Source organism: Gopherus evgoodei, chromosome 6 (genome assembly GCF_007399415.2).
Source record: "Gopherus evgoodei ecotype Sinaloan lineage chromosome 6, rGopEvg1_v1.p, whole genome shotgun sequence".
Lineage (NCBI taxonomy): Eukaryota > Metazoa > Chordata > Testudines > Testudinidae > Gopherus > Gopherus evgoodei.
The window spans coordinates 11,198,663-11,217,597 of NC_044327.1; the positions used below are offsets into that span (position 1 = coordinate 11,198,663).

An 18,935-nucleotide genomic window follows, 5' to 3' on the forward strand; every position below is an offset into this window, starting at 1 on the left:
AAATCTGCTAGAGCAGTAGGATGTCACAAATAGGACCAGCACTCAGAACAGATTCAAAGATCAAACAGAATGGAGCAGCTTGTGGTAGGCAGGAAAGTCCCACACGAGAAAAGTCTCTCTCTCAGAAAGAGTAAAGATATCAGAGCTTACATGTCCTTTCACTTACACCAGTGTAAAATCAGGGGTAACTTTGCTGATTTCCAGTGGAATTACACTGGAGTAAAACTGTGGCATGTGAGAGAAGAACCAGGTCCACTGGGTTTCTGGGACCTTCTGTGCATATGACTGGTTCCTATGGCATTATAGCAGCAATCTGAATAGGACTGCAGAGAAAATACTCCAGTAGAGACAATGGATCTCACAGAATAAGGGTGAAATAATCCTTAGCTTTGCTAGATTTGTCCACGTGGGACTGCTGCTGCAGTTATTTCAGAAGGAAGAGTCTATGTACACTGCTAGACAAATGTTTGCTCTAACAATCTTTATAACTACAGTCCGACCAATAAAACAGATCAATTAAAATTGAGGGGGGAAAGTGAAGGTCAGAATATGACTAATACCAGTGGAATGCAAACAATGAAGTTAATTCAATTATTAATGCTCAATAAACATTTTAAAAACTTCTCTGAGTTATAGAGAGAAAATAGAAGGTAATAGAAAAGTATGGCAGCAAAAAGTTCCCAAGATACTTGCATTCTAGTTCATTTAAAACCAGTGATATATGGTATTCACATTCGTGCACAAGGAGTTAAAATGCAGTCATGACTTTCCTGAATCTAAATCAAGTTCACAACCTAATTCTGACATAATCGATTTTTTTAATTTACTATTTCTTTACTACTTTGAGCATCTCCAATCAGAAAAGATGGCTACTCTCAAAGTATCAGAATTAAGAGCGTTAATGATTACTTATAATTCTTTGTGTTCTAATTGGGAATATAACTTATCACAAGAATAAAACAAGCCTTAAAATGAAATTTTTGTGACAAATTTCAAAAGAGGTCATGTAAATGAATGTGCTGACTGACAACTGCTCTTGGTGGCTTTAGGCAGTGAAATTATGTGCTAAAAATAGAATGTTTTTTAGAAAATAAAAGGGGTAGCTTTCACTGCCAGATTCATAACGTCTGGTTTTTCCATTTTACTGCAGATGATGCACAGCTTTGTCAATTTGTTCAGTACACACAGGTGCAGGAAATTTAGACCACATCCCTCCCCTTCATTTCTTCAGTTATTTGCAAGAATTTTTTGGTGAAGTAAATAAACAAAAAAAAATCGCTTTCACTTCCCAGGTGAGACAACTTAAATTGTGACTTACTGATCCTATGCAATTTCCTGTCATTCCTAGGTCATTTCTATCAGTCTCCATCTGACATATTTCTTGTTTCAGAATCATTGATCCAGAGTTTGATATTTTCCTTTACAGAAACAAAGTTACCTGCCAAGAATTTTGCTGACACAACCATGGCTGACCCGTAGCTGCCTGGAGATGTCACACGGTCTGACACCCTGGTGGGCAAGTTCCACAATCCTTTGGCGGACAACATCAGGGAGCGGACGACCATTCACAAAAACACCCCCTAACTGATTCACTCCTCCATGTCCTGAAACACATGGGAAAAAAAACAAGCAGGAAAAAAAACATCTTTGTGATAGTTGGAAGACACTTCTCTACCGCAATCTTGTTTAGCAACCGATTCCTCCTTCACAATGACCAACCTCACTCCTCAACAAGAGTTTAAACATTTTCAAATTACTGATCATCACTCACTGCCAAGGCAGGGAGACTTTTAAAAGTTGAAACCTAATTCTGTTCTCGTAGCAATCTCATACCAATGTAACCCTATTGGATTCAATGGAGTTCCTCCTGAGTGAAGTGACATCAAAATCAGGCCCCTAGTACGTAAAACAGCATTTCAAATTACAGTTTTAGGCCCAGCAATACTCAGGCAATATCTCCCCTTGAAACCAATGGAAGATGTTGCCTGAGTAAGAACTGCCCAGGCAATCCCTGTGGCTGCATGGTAAAAAGGTGACTTTTAGTCTCCCTACAAATATGAGGCTGTGTTCAAATAAGACTGGAACCATTTTCCTTATAAATTTAGTTTCATTCAGTCAGAAAAGGGTTGCACTGAATTTAATGATCGTTTACTTTTCCCCCCCAAATGACTGCCTAATGCTTAATTTAATCAAAAGGGGGGGGAATATGAATGGCTTTTGCTGTTATAATTTACAGCAGCCTCTGCAGACATCATGGTCCTACAAATGAAATGTGAATGCTTAGCCCACACCTATACATAATTCTTTTTCTAGCAGATTTGCACTGTTCCCCTTTAGCAAGGTGAATCATATATCTGATGTGAAATGGGACCCAGCTAGATGAGGAGCAGCTAAATCGTGTAAAACCAATGAACATGTAATAATCCCATGTAGCAGTGATGAAATATAATTAATCCTCAAGTTGGTAATCATTCAAACTACTTACATCACAGAAGGCTGGCAAAACTGAAAACAAATAATAGCATAGACAGCCCTGTTACCAAAACTGGAACAAAAAAGTAATAAGAAAAATCTTTATTTACAGAAAACTTGGACTATGCAGAATAAGCTGACAGGTCAAATGCCTCTGTGCTTAAAAAAAAAACAATTGTATAAACTATTTTTATTTAAATCCTGTCAATTCCCCATTGATAAACTACTATGAAACTTTGTAAACCCCTTCAATAACTGTCAGAACACATAATGAATCCACATTAAATATCTGATTACTAAAGCCAGTTTAAGCCCACACAGAGGAGCCAGTCGCTGAAGTTCCTTGTCAATTTCAGAAGTGAATCTTTTTTTCAGCACACCAGATCTTAGTGGAAGCTTCAGGTTCGAAGTGTTTCTGCTCCAAAAATGAGTTTATTCCGAACATATCAAAAGAAGTTTGAGGATAACCTTGTGCTGCATTTTCCAGAGTGAACCATCCCATTCTTTTAGCTTTACAGAGCCTATCCGTTTTGATTCTGAAATTCCTTTAAGGCCAGAAGAATAATATCCTTACTGCTTTGAATACCAAAAAGCAGAGGTACAACCCCACTTAACTGAAACAAACTAGCCTCAGGTTCCTAAGCAATTTCAATGATATTCAATTATTAACATCGTATTTAACTTTTTTTTTAAAGGGCAAAGCTCTATAGCTTTTCATCTAGAAAAGCAATTCAAAGTAGAAGAAAGAAAGAAAGAAAATCTGGATATTTAAAGCTCAGACTTTGTTTTGGGAAGGGTTTTAATTTTGTAATTATTCCCTCCAAATATTACAAGTTCGGTGTTTTGCGGGCATCGAGCTCTCCCAGAGTCAAAGGCTCCTTAATGCCCTACAACAATGTACCCTCTAGATGGGCAATTAAACAAAGGAGCCCTCTGTTCTGCGGTGCTTTTTGCTCGAAGTTCGAACGCGATCCCTCTTGGCGGCCAGCAAGGCTCGCCCAGCAGCGGCGGCAGATCGGTGCTTCACCAGCTGAGTGGGATGCTCTCCCGGGCTTCAGCAGGGACAGGGTTTCGGCTCCCTACATGCTCTGCCAGCTCTCCCCGGCGACAGTGAAACCCTGCTCGACTTGAACTTCGGTGCCGCGGAGTGAGGCCAAACGGTAACCCATCCGCGTTTCCCCCAAACAGCCCAAAATCAGCACCCGCCTGAGTTTCCCGGGGTTAGGTTCACGTGTAAACGTGATTATTAAAATAGAGGCGGGGAAACGTAAAGCCTTGGTGTTTGTTGTCAATAGATATGGGATGAAACCATTCTGTGACTTCAAATAGGTCACTCTCTAAAGGGAGTTATATTCCTCCCTCCGGAAACAAACAACAACCCCGTGCCTAACAAAGATCTCTCTGCTGGCTCAGGCAGCCCCCAGTTTGGCTATGGGGGGATTAAAATGCTTGAGAGTCACAACAAAAAAATGTCCTGCAGCGGGAGGCGCTCCCCAGCAACCCGGCCTTTCCCTCCGAGAGAACAGGATGATTGCAGCTGCTAGATAATAAAGATGTAGCGATAAATCATCAAGTAAGGAGTCGGTGGTTTTATGAAAACATACATAAGGCTGGCAAGCCATGGGGCGAGCTTCTCTACGTGCAATAGCTCTGTGCTGAGGAGGAGATTTCTGAACCTGTGCAGGGTTGGATCCTTCTGGATTTCTAACAAAGGGAAGCGGCGTTATGCTAATAACCAGGCAAATTAATTAGCCAACAGTTTGAAAATCTCTGTCTTCTCCGTACAGCTCTCAATACTGCTGGTCTCCTGGAGGCAAATGAATACCCCGACCCCGCCAGCTCACTCGCTGCTTGCTCTCCTGTCCCCAAGACACAAAACCACTCTAGTCCTGATGCCAAGTCTCACTAGCCAGGGAAGGAGCCATCCCCACTTGGCTTTCCAGGCGAAGGAGACCAGGGAAATTAACCAGCCCAGGCTATGAGATCACCCTGCCTCTTCAGTTAGGGTCACTCTGCTGAGCAAATTGCTCAGCCTGGGTGAATTGTGCTCCCTGCCTTCGTGTGCTGGAGCAGGAGAGGTTCAATTACGTTAAAATACTCTGCAGCTGGGGTTAAAAAGCATCCTAGCGCCTTTTACGGGCACTTAACGGGCCTTCGGATTCGTACCATTCACCTTCGCGCCGGGGAAATGTATGGGCTGGGAAAGGAATAGCTAGTTCAAATGAAAGGGAAACGACGCATCCGTGGGGATGCCGTCTCCTCCTCCCCCGTATTTGTCCCCATTATCACCGGCTCCTCGACTAGCAGATGGAAGTTCTCACTGAAGGAAGGCAAAGACAAATGCTTTTAAAAATCAGCCTGCAGAGTACAGGTCACAGCGAGTCTGGCAGGGCCAGCTCTGGGAGTTTGGCAGGACAACAGCAACCAGTCCCTCCCTGTGAAAAATACACGTTATTAAATAACTGGGCCTTCAGTGTCTTCCGGGGGGATTACACAAGAAAACTGCACTATGCCAGGCCAACGGTGGCATTATAAAAGTACAACACATCTAAGCCTGGGGCAAGTCTGCAGCACTCTATACTACTGTGCCTATTACTGACAAACTGTTACGCAATTTTAACGATGGAGAATATATATACTACATATTTATGTATTGTGTGTGTGGTTATGTGAATATAATATAAGAACATAATCCACACATGTATGCATATATACATATGTATGTACATATGTACTGTATAGTCTTCACTGAGAAGTATTCACGTATATTATACATATAGACATATATATGTAGTTATACATGGATGGATGGATTGTGTGTATTGTGTCTGTTATAATATATGTATATTATATATGCACACAATACATGTATAGTATATATTCATATATATGTGTGTAATATGCGTATATATGCATATCTGTGAGGGAAAGAAGTATAGAGAGATACGTCTCTATGAATACACACACATTATAGCAGCTGTTTAAGCACTAAATCCAGCATTGCTCCATCGATTGGCTGTAAGCGAAGGGATTGCTGATTCACAATAGAGCCAACCCATTTGCTAACAGGGGTTTAAAGAAAGTTTTAAAACAACAATTACTAGAAGTGCCACTGCGAAAAATAACCCCCGGGGTGTTCTTTGCAAATATTACCTCGCACCTAGAACCAGGTGGGGACTCTTTTGCAGAAGGTAAAGCTAAGTGCCACCACCTCAAGGAACAAAACACCTTTACGGTATTTTCCCACTCGGTTCTCACGATTAGAAAACGATGGGCGAGCCGGGCAAACGAACAGACACAAAGGCGCCCTTCTAAATGAATTCTCGTTGTCTCTCTCAATGTGTCCGGCGTTTATTTGGAAAGTCCAGCTCTTAACTGTCCATCTGGCGGTCCCTTCTTTTCGAGCCCAGCCCGGTTGCAAGGGGATCCTCGCTGGCTCGTTTGCTCGGATTGCTGCTTAGGTGGATTTCAGCTGCAAAGGCTGCCCAGTGCTAGGGGAAGCAGCTGACTCAGCGTATTCTGATTCCTCCCCCAGTTGAAACGCGCGTGATGGGTTCCCTCTCCTCGCCCAGCGATCAGCTTGCCCCTCAGCCTCCCGCAAAGACAAACGTCCAATAGGAAAGGAAGGAGCTGTCGGATTATTAGGATTTGGTTTGGGGCTAATTTTAGCGCAGGTGAGATCTGGCCAGGATCTTTATTGTTCGTACATCAACGCACACGTGCAAACTGGGAACGTTTGTAGGCAAAATGCCCTGCGGCTTGGCGCGTCATATCTCAGCCTTTCCCCTCGCCCCCGTGGGAAGCAAAAAGCAGGAAAAGTTGAACGAGCAAAACTTTTAGAAAGAGGAAATGCCCCGAGGTTGGGGGCGGAGTCGTTACCAAGCTGTGGAAAGCGATGGAGGTGGAGGGACTTGGTCTTAACCTCGTGCTGCTTATTGTTGTTAAGTCGCAGAGGAATCACCCCCAGCTCGACCAGCCCAACCCCTGACCAGACTCCCGGGGTGAGTCCCCGCTCCAGCCAACCTATTGCTTGGCTAGGTATTGAAACCACGAAACATGCCATTAAGGTCCCACCTATTAACAGCTTTACCTATGCTCCCATGGATAAATACTGGGGCGTGCGACCAGACCGATAGGGTTTGTCCCCACCTGTACAAAACTGACTTTCCTGGTAGCGAAAGCACAGCAGAATACAACTACACTGTTCTTCCTTACTGCACACTGCATCGCTGCTGGATTCGGGGGCTGGAGGTTTCCAGCTTTCCCCTCCAACGAGAATGAAGAAACAATGTGGGATTGTTATTCCTGGGCCAGAAAGAACGGCAGGCATTGTAAGCACTCTGCTCTCTGCTCCGCATTTGCTCTCCCGCTGTGTGACGGCTTTGCTATACTTCCCTGGGAAATGAGTCCTCTCTGGCCAGGGCATTCCGCTGTTTGGTGGGCATCTCTCTGCTCCCGGCTCCAAAGGCGGTTCTAGGCTGGGGGTATTTCCGACGGGGCTGGCGTTAGCTGGCTTCGCTCACTGAGGATGCTAAAGACTAAATCACCACTTGTGCCAAAACACTGCCTGGGCTGTTGTGCAGGAAGAAGTCTGATCCCTTTCCTCAGAGTCACGTATATGTATGTTATTATTATTCCAAATGTTTTAACTAGGTCTCACGAGGGAGAACAGAATAGCTGTTAATGTACAGCTGAAAATTCAGCCAGAAATTCTTTCTTTCGGAGTCAGTTGCACTAAATCTTTCCGGAAACAGATTGACTACAATAGCAAAAGGCATCATAATCAAACTGGGGGTCTGCCCCTCCATTTCTTTTTCTCCCCTTACATTCCTGCAGAAGATATTGATTTATCATTATTTAGGTTAATGGAGGAAGCAGCTAAGTCCCTTGGTGGCTTTTCCACATATGGTTGCCCGTCAAATTAGCAGAAAGACAACTCCACGAGAAATCTTGGGTTTCACTATTAGTCATATTTCAAACTGTCGTTCTCCTAAATGAAAAGCTCGATTTGCACAGCAGTTAAAATATTTTGATTTGTAAATAAAAAAAAATCAAAATCATTTTTTCCATTTACAGTTTTCCTTTTTTTAAAAAGCAGGTTAGTTTGAAAATTCGATTTAGCTAAAATATAACCTTAGTTCTTTTAATAAAAAAAGTTGTATTTTTCTTTGTAGTTCATCTTATACGTTTCCCTGTAAGCTTACAGTTTGCCCTTCTATAATCATGTACTGTGTGTCCTATTCTAAATTTATATTATTATAAGATAGATAATGTCCATCTATATATCACGTTCTTTTATTCTGAAAACAAATCTGTCTTGGCTAAAAGGCTGGAGTGCAGAAGGGAAATGTGATTAGTTCTACTTTATATTTCCTTGAAATCTCTAGATCTAATCCAGCGTTTAACTCACCATGAGAGAAGATGTCATTTCACATAACACTGTGTTAATGGATAAATCTTCTCCCAGCCTCTCGAGCACAACAAACCTCAAGCAAACATATTACACACATTCTGCTAGTTAGCCATTCTGCCTCACTTAGACTTTGATGTTGTAAACAATAATTCTATGTTTTTAGAAGAAAATTATTTTACTCAGTTTATCATTGATAACTGCTGGGTATTTTTAGGCTAAATCGGTATTTTAAATTTGGCAGAAATGCTGCAGACCAAACTTTTCAGTATCATCCAAACACAATGTTTTCTCAGAGAGAAAGAGAGAAAAAGAGAAATTTGATTTAGAAATATTTGTACATCATTCTTCTAGAGAGTAAATGATACACACTAAAGCAGACTGTTTCTAATATTTCCAAGACCTATTTTTTCTAGTAAAGATTTGTCTTGAAAATTATCTCTACATAAATAATAGAGAAATAGTAAAAGTCGACTAAGGAAAACCTCAACTTTTTAAGCCATCCGACAAAAGGGAGGGGAGAGACTTACAAAAAGGAACGGGTCTGTTCGGTGGAACTATTTAAGGGGGTTGATTGTACTGCTTAGTTTTGGCAGTTGACTCTCACTGCGAGATGGCAAAGTTCTAACAAAATAAAAGGTGCACTCCTCTCTGTAGTTCTCCCCCGGTGGTTTTAGTACCTGCGCTAGGTAAATCAATGTTTGAAATTTGCATTCTGGTTCTCTCCGTGCACTCTGTCTCTGACTTTCATAAAACACTGATTAGCAAAGGCTGGTCCGAGTGGCGTGTATATGGGGATATAGGTGACACATATTCTCTATAAATACCGCCGAAGTCTATCTCGCGAATTCAAGGGGGAAAGAGCGAGCCAGCGGCGGCGGCTGTTGTCTTTTCCATCCTGCCTGCAAAGCGCAGGTCAAGTGCTGCTGGTCCTCGCTAGTGGTGCCCAGAGGCAGCTACACCGACCCCCCTTTAATAACCGCTCGGGACGCTGTGATCGGACCAAGCAGGGTGGCTGGATCGGTGCTAAATGTCAGAGAAGTGGAACTAGCCGCCTACTTACTATGCATTGCTGCAAACGGGTCGTGCTTACAGTGTATTTCCATCGGAGCGGTCCCCGGTAGCTTTCCTGTCAGGTATTAAACTCCCCGGCGCTCGGCCCCGCTCCCTTGGCTCAAACTGCGGGGACTTAACGCCCAGACCTCTCGCTCCAGGCCAGCAACAAACCCCCACCCAAAGATCCTTCCCGGCGCGGCAATGTCCGGTCCCTCCTGCCCGGCGGCGGGACGGGACCTGGGGAGGAGTTCGGGGCGGTCCGGTTCCCAAGGCCGCCCGGTCCCTGCAGGTCTCCCGCTGGCGCTGGCGCTGGCGCGGGTCAGGGCGCCATGGAGAAGGTCAGCAGAGCCCCGGGCGGGCACAGCTCCTCAGGCGGGTCCGGAGCAATCCAGGGGCTGGAGAGGCGCGGAGCGGGATCCCGGAGCGGGCTGCGGGGTGAGCTGGGGGCCGGGGCCGGACCAGTCGGGGGCTCCCCGCCCCGGGGAAGCTGGAAGGCGCTGGACGAGCCGGGCCGGGGGCTCCGACCATGCCGGGCGGGCTGCTCGGCTCCCTCACGCCCTCGGCTCCGCCCCGGCGGGCTCCGGCGCCCGGCGCTGCGCTCCCATCCCGCTGCCCGTCTCGGCTGCCCCGCGGCTACTGCGCGCCCATGGCGGAGCGAGGCGCCTGGCCGGAGCCGCCTTCAGGACCCTGCTGCATGTGGACAGCGGCGCGGGGCTCAGCCTCTGGGAGCGAGCGGGGGCGGGGGCCGTCACTCACCCGCCCGCGGGCCAATCGGAAAAGTAAAGTTGCCGGTCGCCCCCGTATTGGCTGCCGGGCGGGGCCGGCAGCGATTAGCCAGCTCCCGACCAATGGGAGAGCGGGGGCGGAGCCGGTTCATTGACAAACTGGGGGGAGTATGCGGGGGAGGGGGTGGCCAGCCACCACGTCGGGCTGATGCTCCCGGGGCGCCCCTCCCCCTGCTGGGGCAGCGTGGGGTCCAGCCGGCTGGGGGAGGGAGGTTGTGTTACCCCGGGAATGGGGGATGGGAGGCGGGCTGGGTCCGGCTGGGGGACGGGGGAGGTTGTGTTGCCCCCGGGGATGGGGGCTGGGTCCGGCTGGGGGAGGCGAGAGGTTATGTTACCCCCGGAGATGGGAGGGGGCTGGAGGGGGGGGTTGTGTTACCCCCGGAGATGGGAGGAGGGATGGGTCCGGCTGGGGGAGGGGGGGAAGGTTGTGCTGCCCCCAGGGATGGGGGCTGGGAGAGACGGGAGGTTATGTTACCCCCGGGGATGGGAGGGAGGCTGGGGAAGAGGGGGTTGTGTTACCCCCGGGAATGGGGGCTGGGTCCGGCTGGGGGAGGTGGGAGATTATGTTACCCCCGGGGCTGGGGGAGGGGGGAAGGTTGTGTTACCCCCGGGAATGGGGGATGGCAGGCGGGCTGGGTCCGGCTGGGGGTGGGGGGGGAGGTTGTGTTATCCCCGGGAATAGGGGCGTGGAAGGCGGCCTGGGGCCGCAGGGGGGGCATGGGACACACCGCTCAGGATCGGGCCCCCGCCCCGCCCCCGTGCTGCGGAAAGGCCGGGCGCCCTGATCTGTCCTGGCCACTCCCGCTCCTCTCTGCGCCGCTTGGAAAGCGCCCCAAAGCGCGGGCTAGCCGGGTCCTGCCAGGAGCTGCTGGCGAGCGGACCCCCACAGAGCTCCCAGCCGCGCTAGGACAGGCCCGGAGGCAAAGCTGAGATCGGGGGCGGGTTTTTTTTCCCTCCAACTTTTTTGCCTCCAGTAAAAGTGAAACCTTCCCCCCCACACACACACACACACAGCCAGGTATTTTCACTCCCAAGTTAATGAGACGGCGGCCAAAACAAACAAACAAACAAAAACCCACCATAGCAATTGTTTCAAAAAGACACTTTCACAAAGTCACAGAAGGATGCTCCCTTTTACCGAGGGAACCGCGAAATGAGAGCGGGGCGATAATGATCATTAAATATACCGAGGAGCTCGCCGCCTCTCCCTGGCTGCAGAGCGCCGCGTACGACAGACCTCACAAAAGAGATTCGATACCGTCTGTTTTGCTACTGGTTATTATTCTGCCTTCATGAAATCTATAGTTATTACCGGATCTAGCTGCATATGCTTGGCAGAATTAAGGAACTGTGCCCTTTGTTAGATTTCTTCCCTCCTATGATAACTTTGTGCAGCAAGTGCATCATCAATAATATGTTATAGGTGTACAGATATACACCCCGCCTGTGTCGCTGTGCATATGAGAGTGAATAGAGCTATACAGACGGTATCTACACAGTCACACACATATAGAGTTCTGTGTATAATTATATGGTACACGGAGACTCACATTTACAGCACATATAATTTATATTATATATAAACTATATCGTACATACTATAAATTATGACAATGTCTCATAATTATACACAGGGGAATATATATATTATAATGACTAGATAGGAGCATGTGTGTATATAGACACACACACACACACACACACACACAGAGGAATCCTATATATAAATATATGTATGCATGTATATGACTCATATATATGCATGCTCCTATAATATAATATATAATACAATGTATGACATATATATATGCATGCTAATATATAATATAATATAAATCACTCTGTGTGTGAAGATACTTATAATAGTCTCACACAGAGAGAGATGCAGAAATAATTCTTTCCCTGTCTGAAGTGACTAGCTGAAGCAAAGCACCGCCAAATTGTGTATTGTAGGTGTAAGGATTGGTTACTCTGTTTTGTTCGCTTGCTTTCCACACTAATAAGGGATCTAAAGCGGACAGGGAACCAGGGTCACTGGAGCAGGGAGGTTGTCTAAACCAGTGTGGGCCAGGCCCAAAGAAGGGATCGCTGAGTCGTGTAGCTGAGGCAGGAACACGCTCCTGGGTATTTCCCGGGGGGCTCTGTCCCAGCCAGGGTCTGGCCGGCAGAGGAGAGCCCCTGGCCTGCCCCGGCCGCGCTCTGTGTGTTAGGGGCAGAGAGGAATAGCCCTGCTAGGAGGGGCGGCTGATCTGAGAGCCCCGGGTGAAGTGATGCGCGTCATGACCCCAAGCTCACTCTGCGGAGCGGCCACCGACACCCAGGGGCTACTGGCCTCGGCATTATTCAGCCTCCCCCAGCCCAAGCCCGTGGCCTCCCTCAGGCCTGTCTCTGGCCGGGCAGCTGCAATGCACGATGCTCTCTGTTCTCTGAACGCTGAGCCCGGAGTCCTCTCCCAGCTGCGGGCAGTGCCCGGCAGCTCCGGGGCACGGGAGCCAGGGCGGGGTTTAGCTGGGAGTCTGCGCCTCCATCGACACGAGTGTGCTGGACGCTAATGCGCAGCATTTCCCAGGCCCCCGCTGCCCAGGGGAGAGGTCTGGAGAGACACAAACTGGTGCAGAAAACAGGGCCATGCCCTTGGCTCCGGAGCCTGCCGTCGGCCTCCCCGGGGGAAAGGCCTGTCCAGTCTCACCCCTAGCCTCAGCAAGGGGGGTCTGCTCCATAACCCACCCAGGCAGCCCATTCCACGGCCACAGGGACTCGCTTAGTCCTAGAGGGGGCGGTAGGAGCGAGTCTAGCCCCGGGCAGAGACCAGGGAGAAATCAGGCATTTCTGGAAAGTGAGAGCAGGTGCCCCAAGGACACTACAGAGAGGCCAGGCAGGCCTTTCCCCCCAAGGTCTCGCATTGCTTTGTGCTTTTCATGGGGTGAAGCCGCGTTTCCCTGGTCTCTTGTGCATGGGTATCTCCAGACCCGTGTGATCGCTGGCACCCACACCAGGGTCCTGTGCACCCGGCGCTAACCCGGCCTCATGCGGGTGGACGTGTTCCCTGGAAGCCCGGTTGAAAGGCCGGCTTGCTGCTCTCCTCTGGCCAAGAGACTCGTGGAACAGTTTGGGAAAACCCTACCGGGCAGTTCTAAGCTTTGCTGAAGTGACTTGGGCTGAGCCGGATCACACAGACAGCGTCCACACGGCGCCTGGTCTTCCCAGTGCACGAACTAGTTTGAGCCAGAGCAGTGGAAGCCATTTGCCAAAAGGAAACTGCAGCAGAAGTCACTGCCACAGGCAGCACTTTTATTCGGTGCAATACGCTGCTGGCATTTGTTATGGCTAGTTTTGATGATGATGATGATGATGATTATTATTATTATTATTATTACTTGCTCTAAACGCCTCGTTTCTCGTCCTGACTCGCCACTACCTACCTCTACCACCTCCCTTTTTTCCTTTGGCCCCGTTGTCTTTCTAAGAGCCTGAGGGCTCGGCGTTGTACAGTTTAACGCCTAACACCGCTCGGATTGGCCAGCCCTTTCCCAAACAGCCCTTTCCTCTGGCTGGGTTCCTCCCTGCTTGTGTTCAGGAGCTCTCCCCACGCGCTGCTGCAGCCTTATGAAATTAACAGTAGGGGGAGTTCCTGCCTGGCAAACTCTGACCCGCTACATCGGGAGCACAAGCAAATGTCTTCTCCAAAAACCAGCCTTCTCGCCTCCTGCGAGCCTGACGTGTGCATGTACCTGGGACCGCACCCGCAGCCCCTCTGGGCTCTCCGTCGGGTGTCGTCCCGTGGTGTGCAGCTCCCAGGCTGTCCTGAACGCACGTGCGAAATACACCCAGGCACACACCTTTCCCCATGCTTCGGCTGTGCGGTGAATCTGTCCCACGCCCGCCCAGAGTCCAGACTGCGCTGTGCCAAACGGGGCTCGGTGCAGTTTGGGGAGGAAGGCTGGCCGCGGGGCGTTTACACGCTTAAAGCGAAAGGCTTCTCGCTATACACTGCACTGAACCAGCGCAGCATTAAGTGTATTCTCTCCTCTTCCTTCGAGAAGTGCTAATCGACAAGGATTTCCAGGCGAGGATTTCCAAGCTCCAGGCACTTAGCCGCTGTATCTCTAACGATCTGATTACAGTGGAGTGTCTGTAGTTGCTTTTGGTATCCATTGTCTAACAGAAACAATTTTGGAGCCTCTCCCGCAGCTGGCAAACACCTTCCTGTGTGTGCAAATCTCCGGCTACAGAAACTGCCAGACTCGGAGCCTGTCCCACCTGCATTCAGCTGCACGCAGAGTAAAGCAGCGCTGACCTCACAACTTAGTTTCAGAGAAGGTCAGATTTGTGTAGCGTCTTTCCCGCAGCTGCCCGGGGGGTGCGGTTTAATTCTGCGCACCAAGCGCCACACTCGGAAGGGTCGGTGTTTTTTCGAGAGCTAGAGAAGGGAGGAGAGGGGTCACGACAGGGTGTATAGGGAGGTTCAAATTCTGACCTGATCATTTTCACTTTGCGCCCGAAGAGCGATTGAAAATCACACCGCGCTAACAACTTGCAAAAATCTCCGCAAAAGCCTTTCGCGGTCCGTTTCAATCGAGAAGGGAAATCTCACCTTCCGGGAGTTTTCACTGAGGAAAAAAATCTTATGGGTAACACCAGTTTGGAGCACGCGGGACCCCTTAGCAGTCCCGAAGTGCTGCAAGATCTCTTTGGCTAAGGGCGAGCAGCCTGCCCTGGGGCGCTCGGGTTTAATGAGCTGTAGCCAGCGTGTGCCAGGCACCAGCACGTTGAGGGGTTTGGAGAGAGCCTCAAAAGGACTCAGGAGGCGGGTGAAACTTGTATAAAATCACGAACAATTCGACTGCATCCAGCCCATGTCGCTGGAGCTGGCAGGGATTTACTCTAAAACTGGCACAAAGCGGGCATCAAAGGCGACTTTTGCGAAGGACAAATACATGGGAAGAGGATTTCCCTGTAACTTTCCATCAGCGCCCTGGTCCCTACCTCCCCCCCCCAACTTCTAGAAACACAGTCCGGAGAGACGCCCAGCAGGCTTCATCGGAAGCATCCTTCCAGTACTGCACAGCCAGCTTTTTTGAGCAAATAAATCATACAATATAAATAATAAGGCGTTTCTTTAGGACCAGCCCATCCGAGGTTATTGCATCCAGACCCAAAGATGCAAACATGCTCATCCCGTGGGACTGGAAAATATACATCTATTTACACAACTCTTAAACCCGGCGTGCAGCGATTTCCCACACCACGTGCTAAGCTGCGGTCACCAGCCACATGAAGTTATCAGCGACAAGGAGGCCTGTGGCACCTTATAGACCAACAGAAGTATTGGAGCATGAGTTTTCGTGGGTGAATACCCACTTCGTCACAGGACTCTGTCGCTTTTGACAGATCAAGTTCTCAGGACACCATTGCACCAGCAATGTTGATGGTTATTAACTATGTGTTTTAGAGGTTTGCCTGGAGCAAGGGATCCGCCTTGTTAGTTCTTATTTCAATCTCCCCCTCCCGTGATGGGCTCTGGTGAGGTAGAGGGTTTATTGCAGACAAAACCCTTCCCTCTCCCGAGCCCCCTCTCCCCTCTAAACCCGAGGAAGATAAATAATGCAGTTGCCATTCTCGTGGCGGACCTCGAGGTCACCCAGCGCCCACCCACTGTTTTTTAAACCATCTCAGATGAAGTAGTGATGGGTGATGATGTGAACCCACCCAGGACGGCGAAAGCTGGGAATGGAAGCGTGAGTCCCACGTGTGTTGCCCCGGGAGGGTTTGAGGGTGAGATCAGAGTTGAAAATAAACACGGGTCACAGAGGGGAAAAGCGCCTCCCTTAACAGACTCTAGATTCAGTGGCCTGAGAAGCACCGGGAGACTAGATTGTCCATCAACCCTCGTTTAACCCCACGCACGAAAAAACAGGGGTAAGATTCTCCCCCCTCCAGCCCACAGCTGCAGGTATCCCTGGACAATTTGAGGCGAGAAGATTTGAGTTGATCCGTGTTACTTTGCGTCAGGTACCCCCCCTCGCCCCCCACCTCCGTTCCCGTCTAGACACGGAGAATGGCAGAGCGTACTAGAGGATATGGGGATCTACCCTGTTACCAGTCAAGTGAATACCTTGTGGGGGGGGGGGAAGGGGAGAGAGGCTGCAGCTGTGATTGGATGTCTCTGCAAGGCAGGCCCCTCTTCCAGCTCTAGGCTGGGGAGACGGACACTGCTAGGCAGGGTGGCAGGTGCAATTTACATACAGTCATTTAGATCAGCTCCATTTCCAGAGCAGAGGTGTCCGTTTGAAAGCTCTGATGACGAAGGCATTTTGTTTCACACTAAACTGGGGGCCAGAATCTCCCCCCAAAGCCTCCAAAATAAAGTAATCACGGAATGAAGGTACCTATTTCTGGGGTGGGGGAATGCACAGCTGCTGGGCTCAGTCTCTGGTGTTTAGAAGCACTTACTCTCTGGGGCAAAGGAAGGCCCCAGCCCTTAAAGGAGGAAGACCAGAGAGCAAATGACAGAAATTGGTTTAAGGGAAACCAATTGAGGGAGGCTGGAAGCAACAGGCCATACAGAATAAAGCCGAAAATGACTTCCGCTATTCCGTGTCACCTTTCTGTTTCGAGCCTCCCGCTGCGGTGTGTGTACAGACCGGAGTGAAAACAGGGCTGGCCCGGAGGTGACGGTCTAGTCATCCTGCTCCAGCCATCACCCCCCGCGCCCGCATCTTTGCCAGTCCTCCGGGCAGCGCCGGATGCGCTGCCTGCCCTTTACAAAGCGGACACAGGTTGTGTTTTCTTCCCAAGGCCAGGGGAGACAAGTCTGCGATTTGGCTGGAGACATCATCGGAACGGGACCCAGGAGCAAGCACAGAGTGCAGGGCGCCGGTCTCCGTCCAGAGTGAACACGGGGCACAAAGTTTAGGGCTGTAACTACAGACCAGGCCTAGGGGGAAGCTCCCCCCCCTAGGATTCTGGGGTTCCCGGCCTGCTTCCCCTGATCTCCCGGGGGGGTGGTCTGGGCTTTCCCCACCTGCCTGTGGCGTGGCTACTAGCCGGCTACCCAGGCCGGTTTGCCCTGGGTACGGGCCTGTCCCACCGCCCCCAGCCGGTTGAGAGCAAAGATGGACCGATGGCCTAGGGCACAACCAGGCAACGCTCAGTTCGGATCGTGCTGGGTCCGGCTCCTGCCCAGATTGGGCGAGCCGCCACCGCAGGGCCCGGCAGGCAGGCCCCGGAGAAGCAAGGCCCAGCCCCGACCAGGGACGATGGCAAAGCTTTGGCAGGAGCAGCCAAAAGCTGGGGACCGGGGCAGCTTCTGGGCGCGGCTTAGGACCTCCCCTACCCCCCAGCGGGCTCCCCCTCCACCAGGGCCTTCCCCGGCCCCTCCCAGGGCCCGCAGCTAAGCGCAAGGAAACGCGTTATCGATTAACCGATGAATCAGGCGATTTAACTAATAGACGGGCCCATCGATCGCTGCAAACTTGCATGATTTATAGCGAGCTTGGCGGGACCCGGGAACACTCAAGGCTCTCCACTGCGGGGCAGATCCCTGCGCCCCCACCCCCCAGGCCATTCCCAGCGCCGGCTCGGCCTCCCTCACAAACGCCCCGATCTCTAGCCCCTTTACAGAGTGTGACAGTCACAGCCCCCAGCCGGAACAGCGTCCGGAGCATCCCCGAAGAAAGCAGAGCTCGCCCGGCTGCTCGTGCGGGCGATGCGCTGGGGGGTGGTGGTGGAGGATTTCCCCTCCTGGGTCAGGAAGTCCCGAGCCTGGAGCTGACACCGCGGGGTCTGCGCTCTGTCTAGCCATGCCCCCTCGCCGGGACTGTCCCAAACCCCCCTACGCATCCAGCGGTGGGACCCACGCAATGCTCCTGATCGTGTTTGTGGCCGTCCACTGAGCCTGCCCTCCAAAGCTCTGGCCGCTTGCCGATTGCGCCCTCCCCCGCCCCGCAAAAAAAACAAACAGAGTGTCTGGCTGGGTGGCTGAAACCCCTGCAGGAAACGCAAATGGTTGCCAGCCTTGTTCCCCGCACCCAGCGCCCCCGAACTCTGCCATGCCTGGCGCAAGTGTTGACTTTTGCTTTGAAAATGGTCGATCTCGAGATAATCCCTTTGGCGATCCAAAAGCTACATCCCCAGGCAAACACAATGCGGCCACTTCACTCCACCAGCAGCTCGGTACCTGAGTGCGGGGCAGGGCAGCCCCTGTGCTGGTTGAACATTTCTTACCGTCTTTTCCAAGCAGCGAGTCTCTGGGCTTGTAAGCCACTGAAGCCCCTACCAGTACAACCAAACATAACCCAGTGCCTGTAAACCCAGAGCTATATAACCCTATCCCCATGCCGTGAGAACAGATCAGTATCACACTGCATGTATGCACGGAGACACCCACCTATAGATTCATATAGACACACACCGTATATGAAAACTACTTGTGCCCAACGCACAGGCAGCTCTCGGGCTAGAGAGTGAAATTGCATATTTATTTACAGCTACTTTAAAACCCAGGAGGACAGTCCTACCTGTTCGGCCAGTCCTGGAAGTCATGTAGTTTTTCTCTAATTCCATTCTGATTTTTCAGGACTTGGTGAAATGGACAGAGAAAAAAAGTTTCCACTTTTTTTTTTTTTTGACGGTCTGCTTGCAGGTTGGAATAATTCAACTCTTCCGCTCCCCGTCGAGCCTTTGCAGCTGATCACTGAGCTGAAACTAAACGTTTTAGGTGGAAAAAAAGCCTCCGAAGGAACCGTGAAATGATTAAGGAACTAAAAAGCTTCTCGCCATGTGAGATCATGTCCTGTTCTCTAAAACATCACAAGATGTCCCCAGACGCAGCCAAAAACCAAGAAACTCTGACATCTGTTGTAGCAGGAATCAAAGTTTGTTTGCAACCCAACTGCCTTAAAGTGTGACTTTAGCTGTTTACAGAGCAGCGAAAGGCGGAGGCAGAGAGACGCCTGTGACTTTACTGAAACAAAAACAGTCAAGGGCTTTAATGTATAGCTGGAAACCTGATCAACTTTTCATCAAAACCAACTTTCAGAGCGTTAAATGGGCAAACAACAGTAAAGGCTGATGGGGACACACCGGGAAATCATTTTTCCTCTTAAACTTAATGATTACGTATTATATTCCTCTTGCCTGCAATATTTGATCGAATACTCGCTTTAAAGGGAGGGGCACTTGTCTTTGCTTAAATATATCTGCGTGGATAA

General features: G+C 49.9%; 1 protein-coding gene across 4 annotated transcripts in view; it reads right to left on the reverse strand.

The window, feature by feature from the left end:
• Positions 1-18,340, reverse strand: part of PAX5 (paired box 5) — a 223,819-nt gene extending 205,479 nt beyond the window's left edge. For 2 of the 4 annotated variants that reach the window (XM_030567764.1, XM_030567762.1), the window contains exons 1-2: positions 18,243-18,340; positions 1,439-1,604 (exon numbers count right to left, since the gene is read on the reverse strand). In XM_030567764.1, the coding sequence (XP_030423624.1) occupies positions 1,439-1,604; positions 18,243-18,288 (212 nt within the window). In that variant the 5' untranslated portion in view covers positions 18,289-18,340. Of the gene's footprint in view, positions 1-1,438; positions 1,605-8,945; positions 9,286-18,242 lie in introns of those variants that run through there. The other 2 variants (XM_030567765.1, XM_030567763.1) reach the window with 1 other exon arrangement.
• Positions 18,341-18,935: the final 595 nt, after the last annotated feature.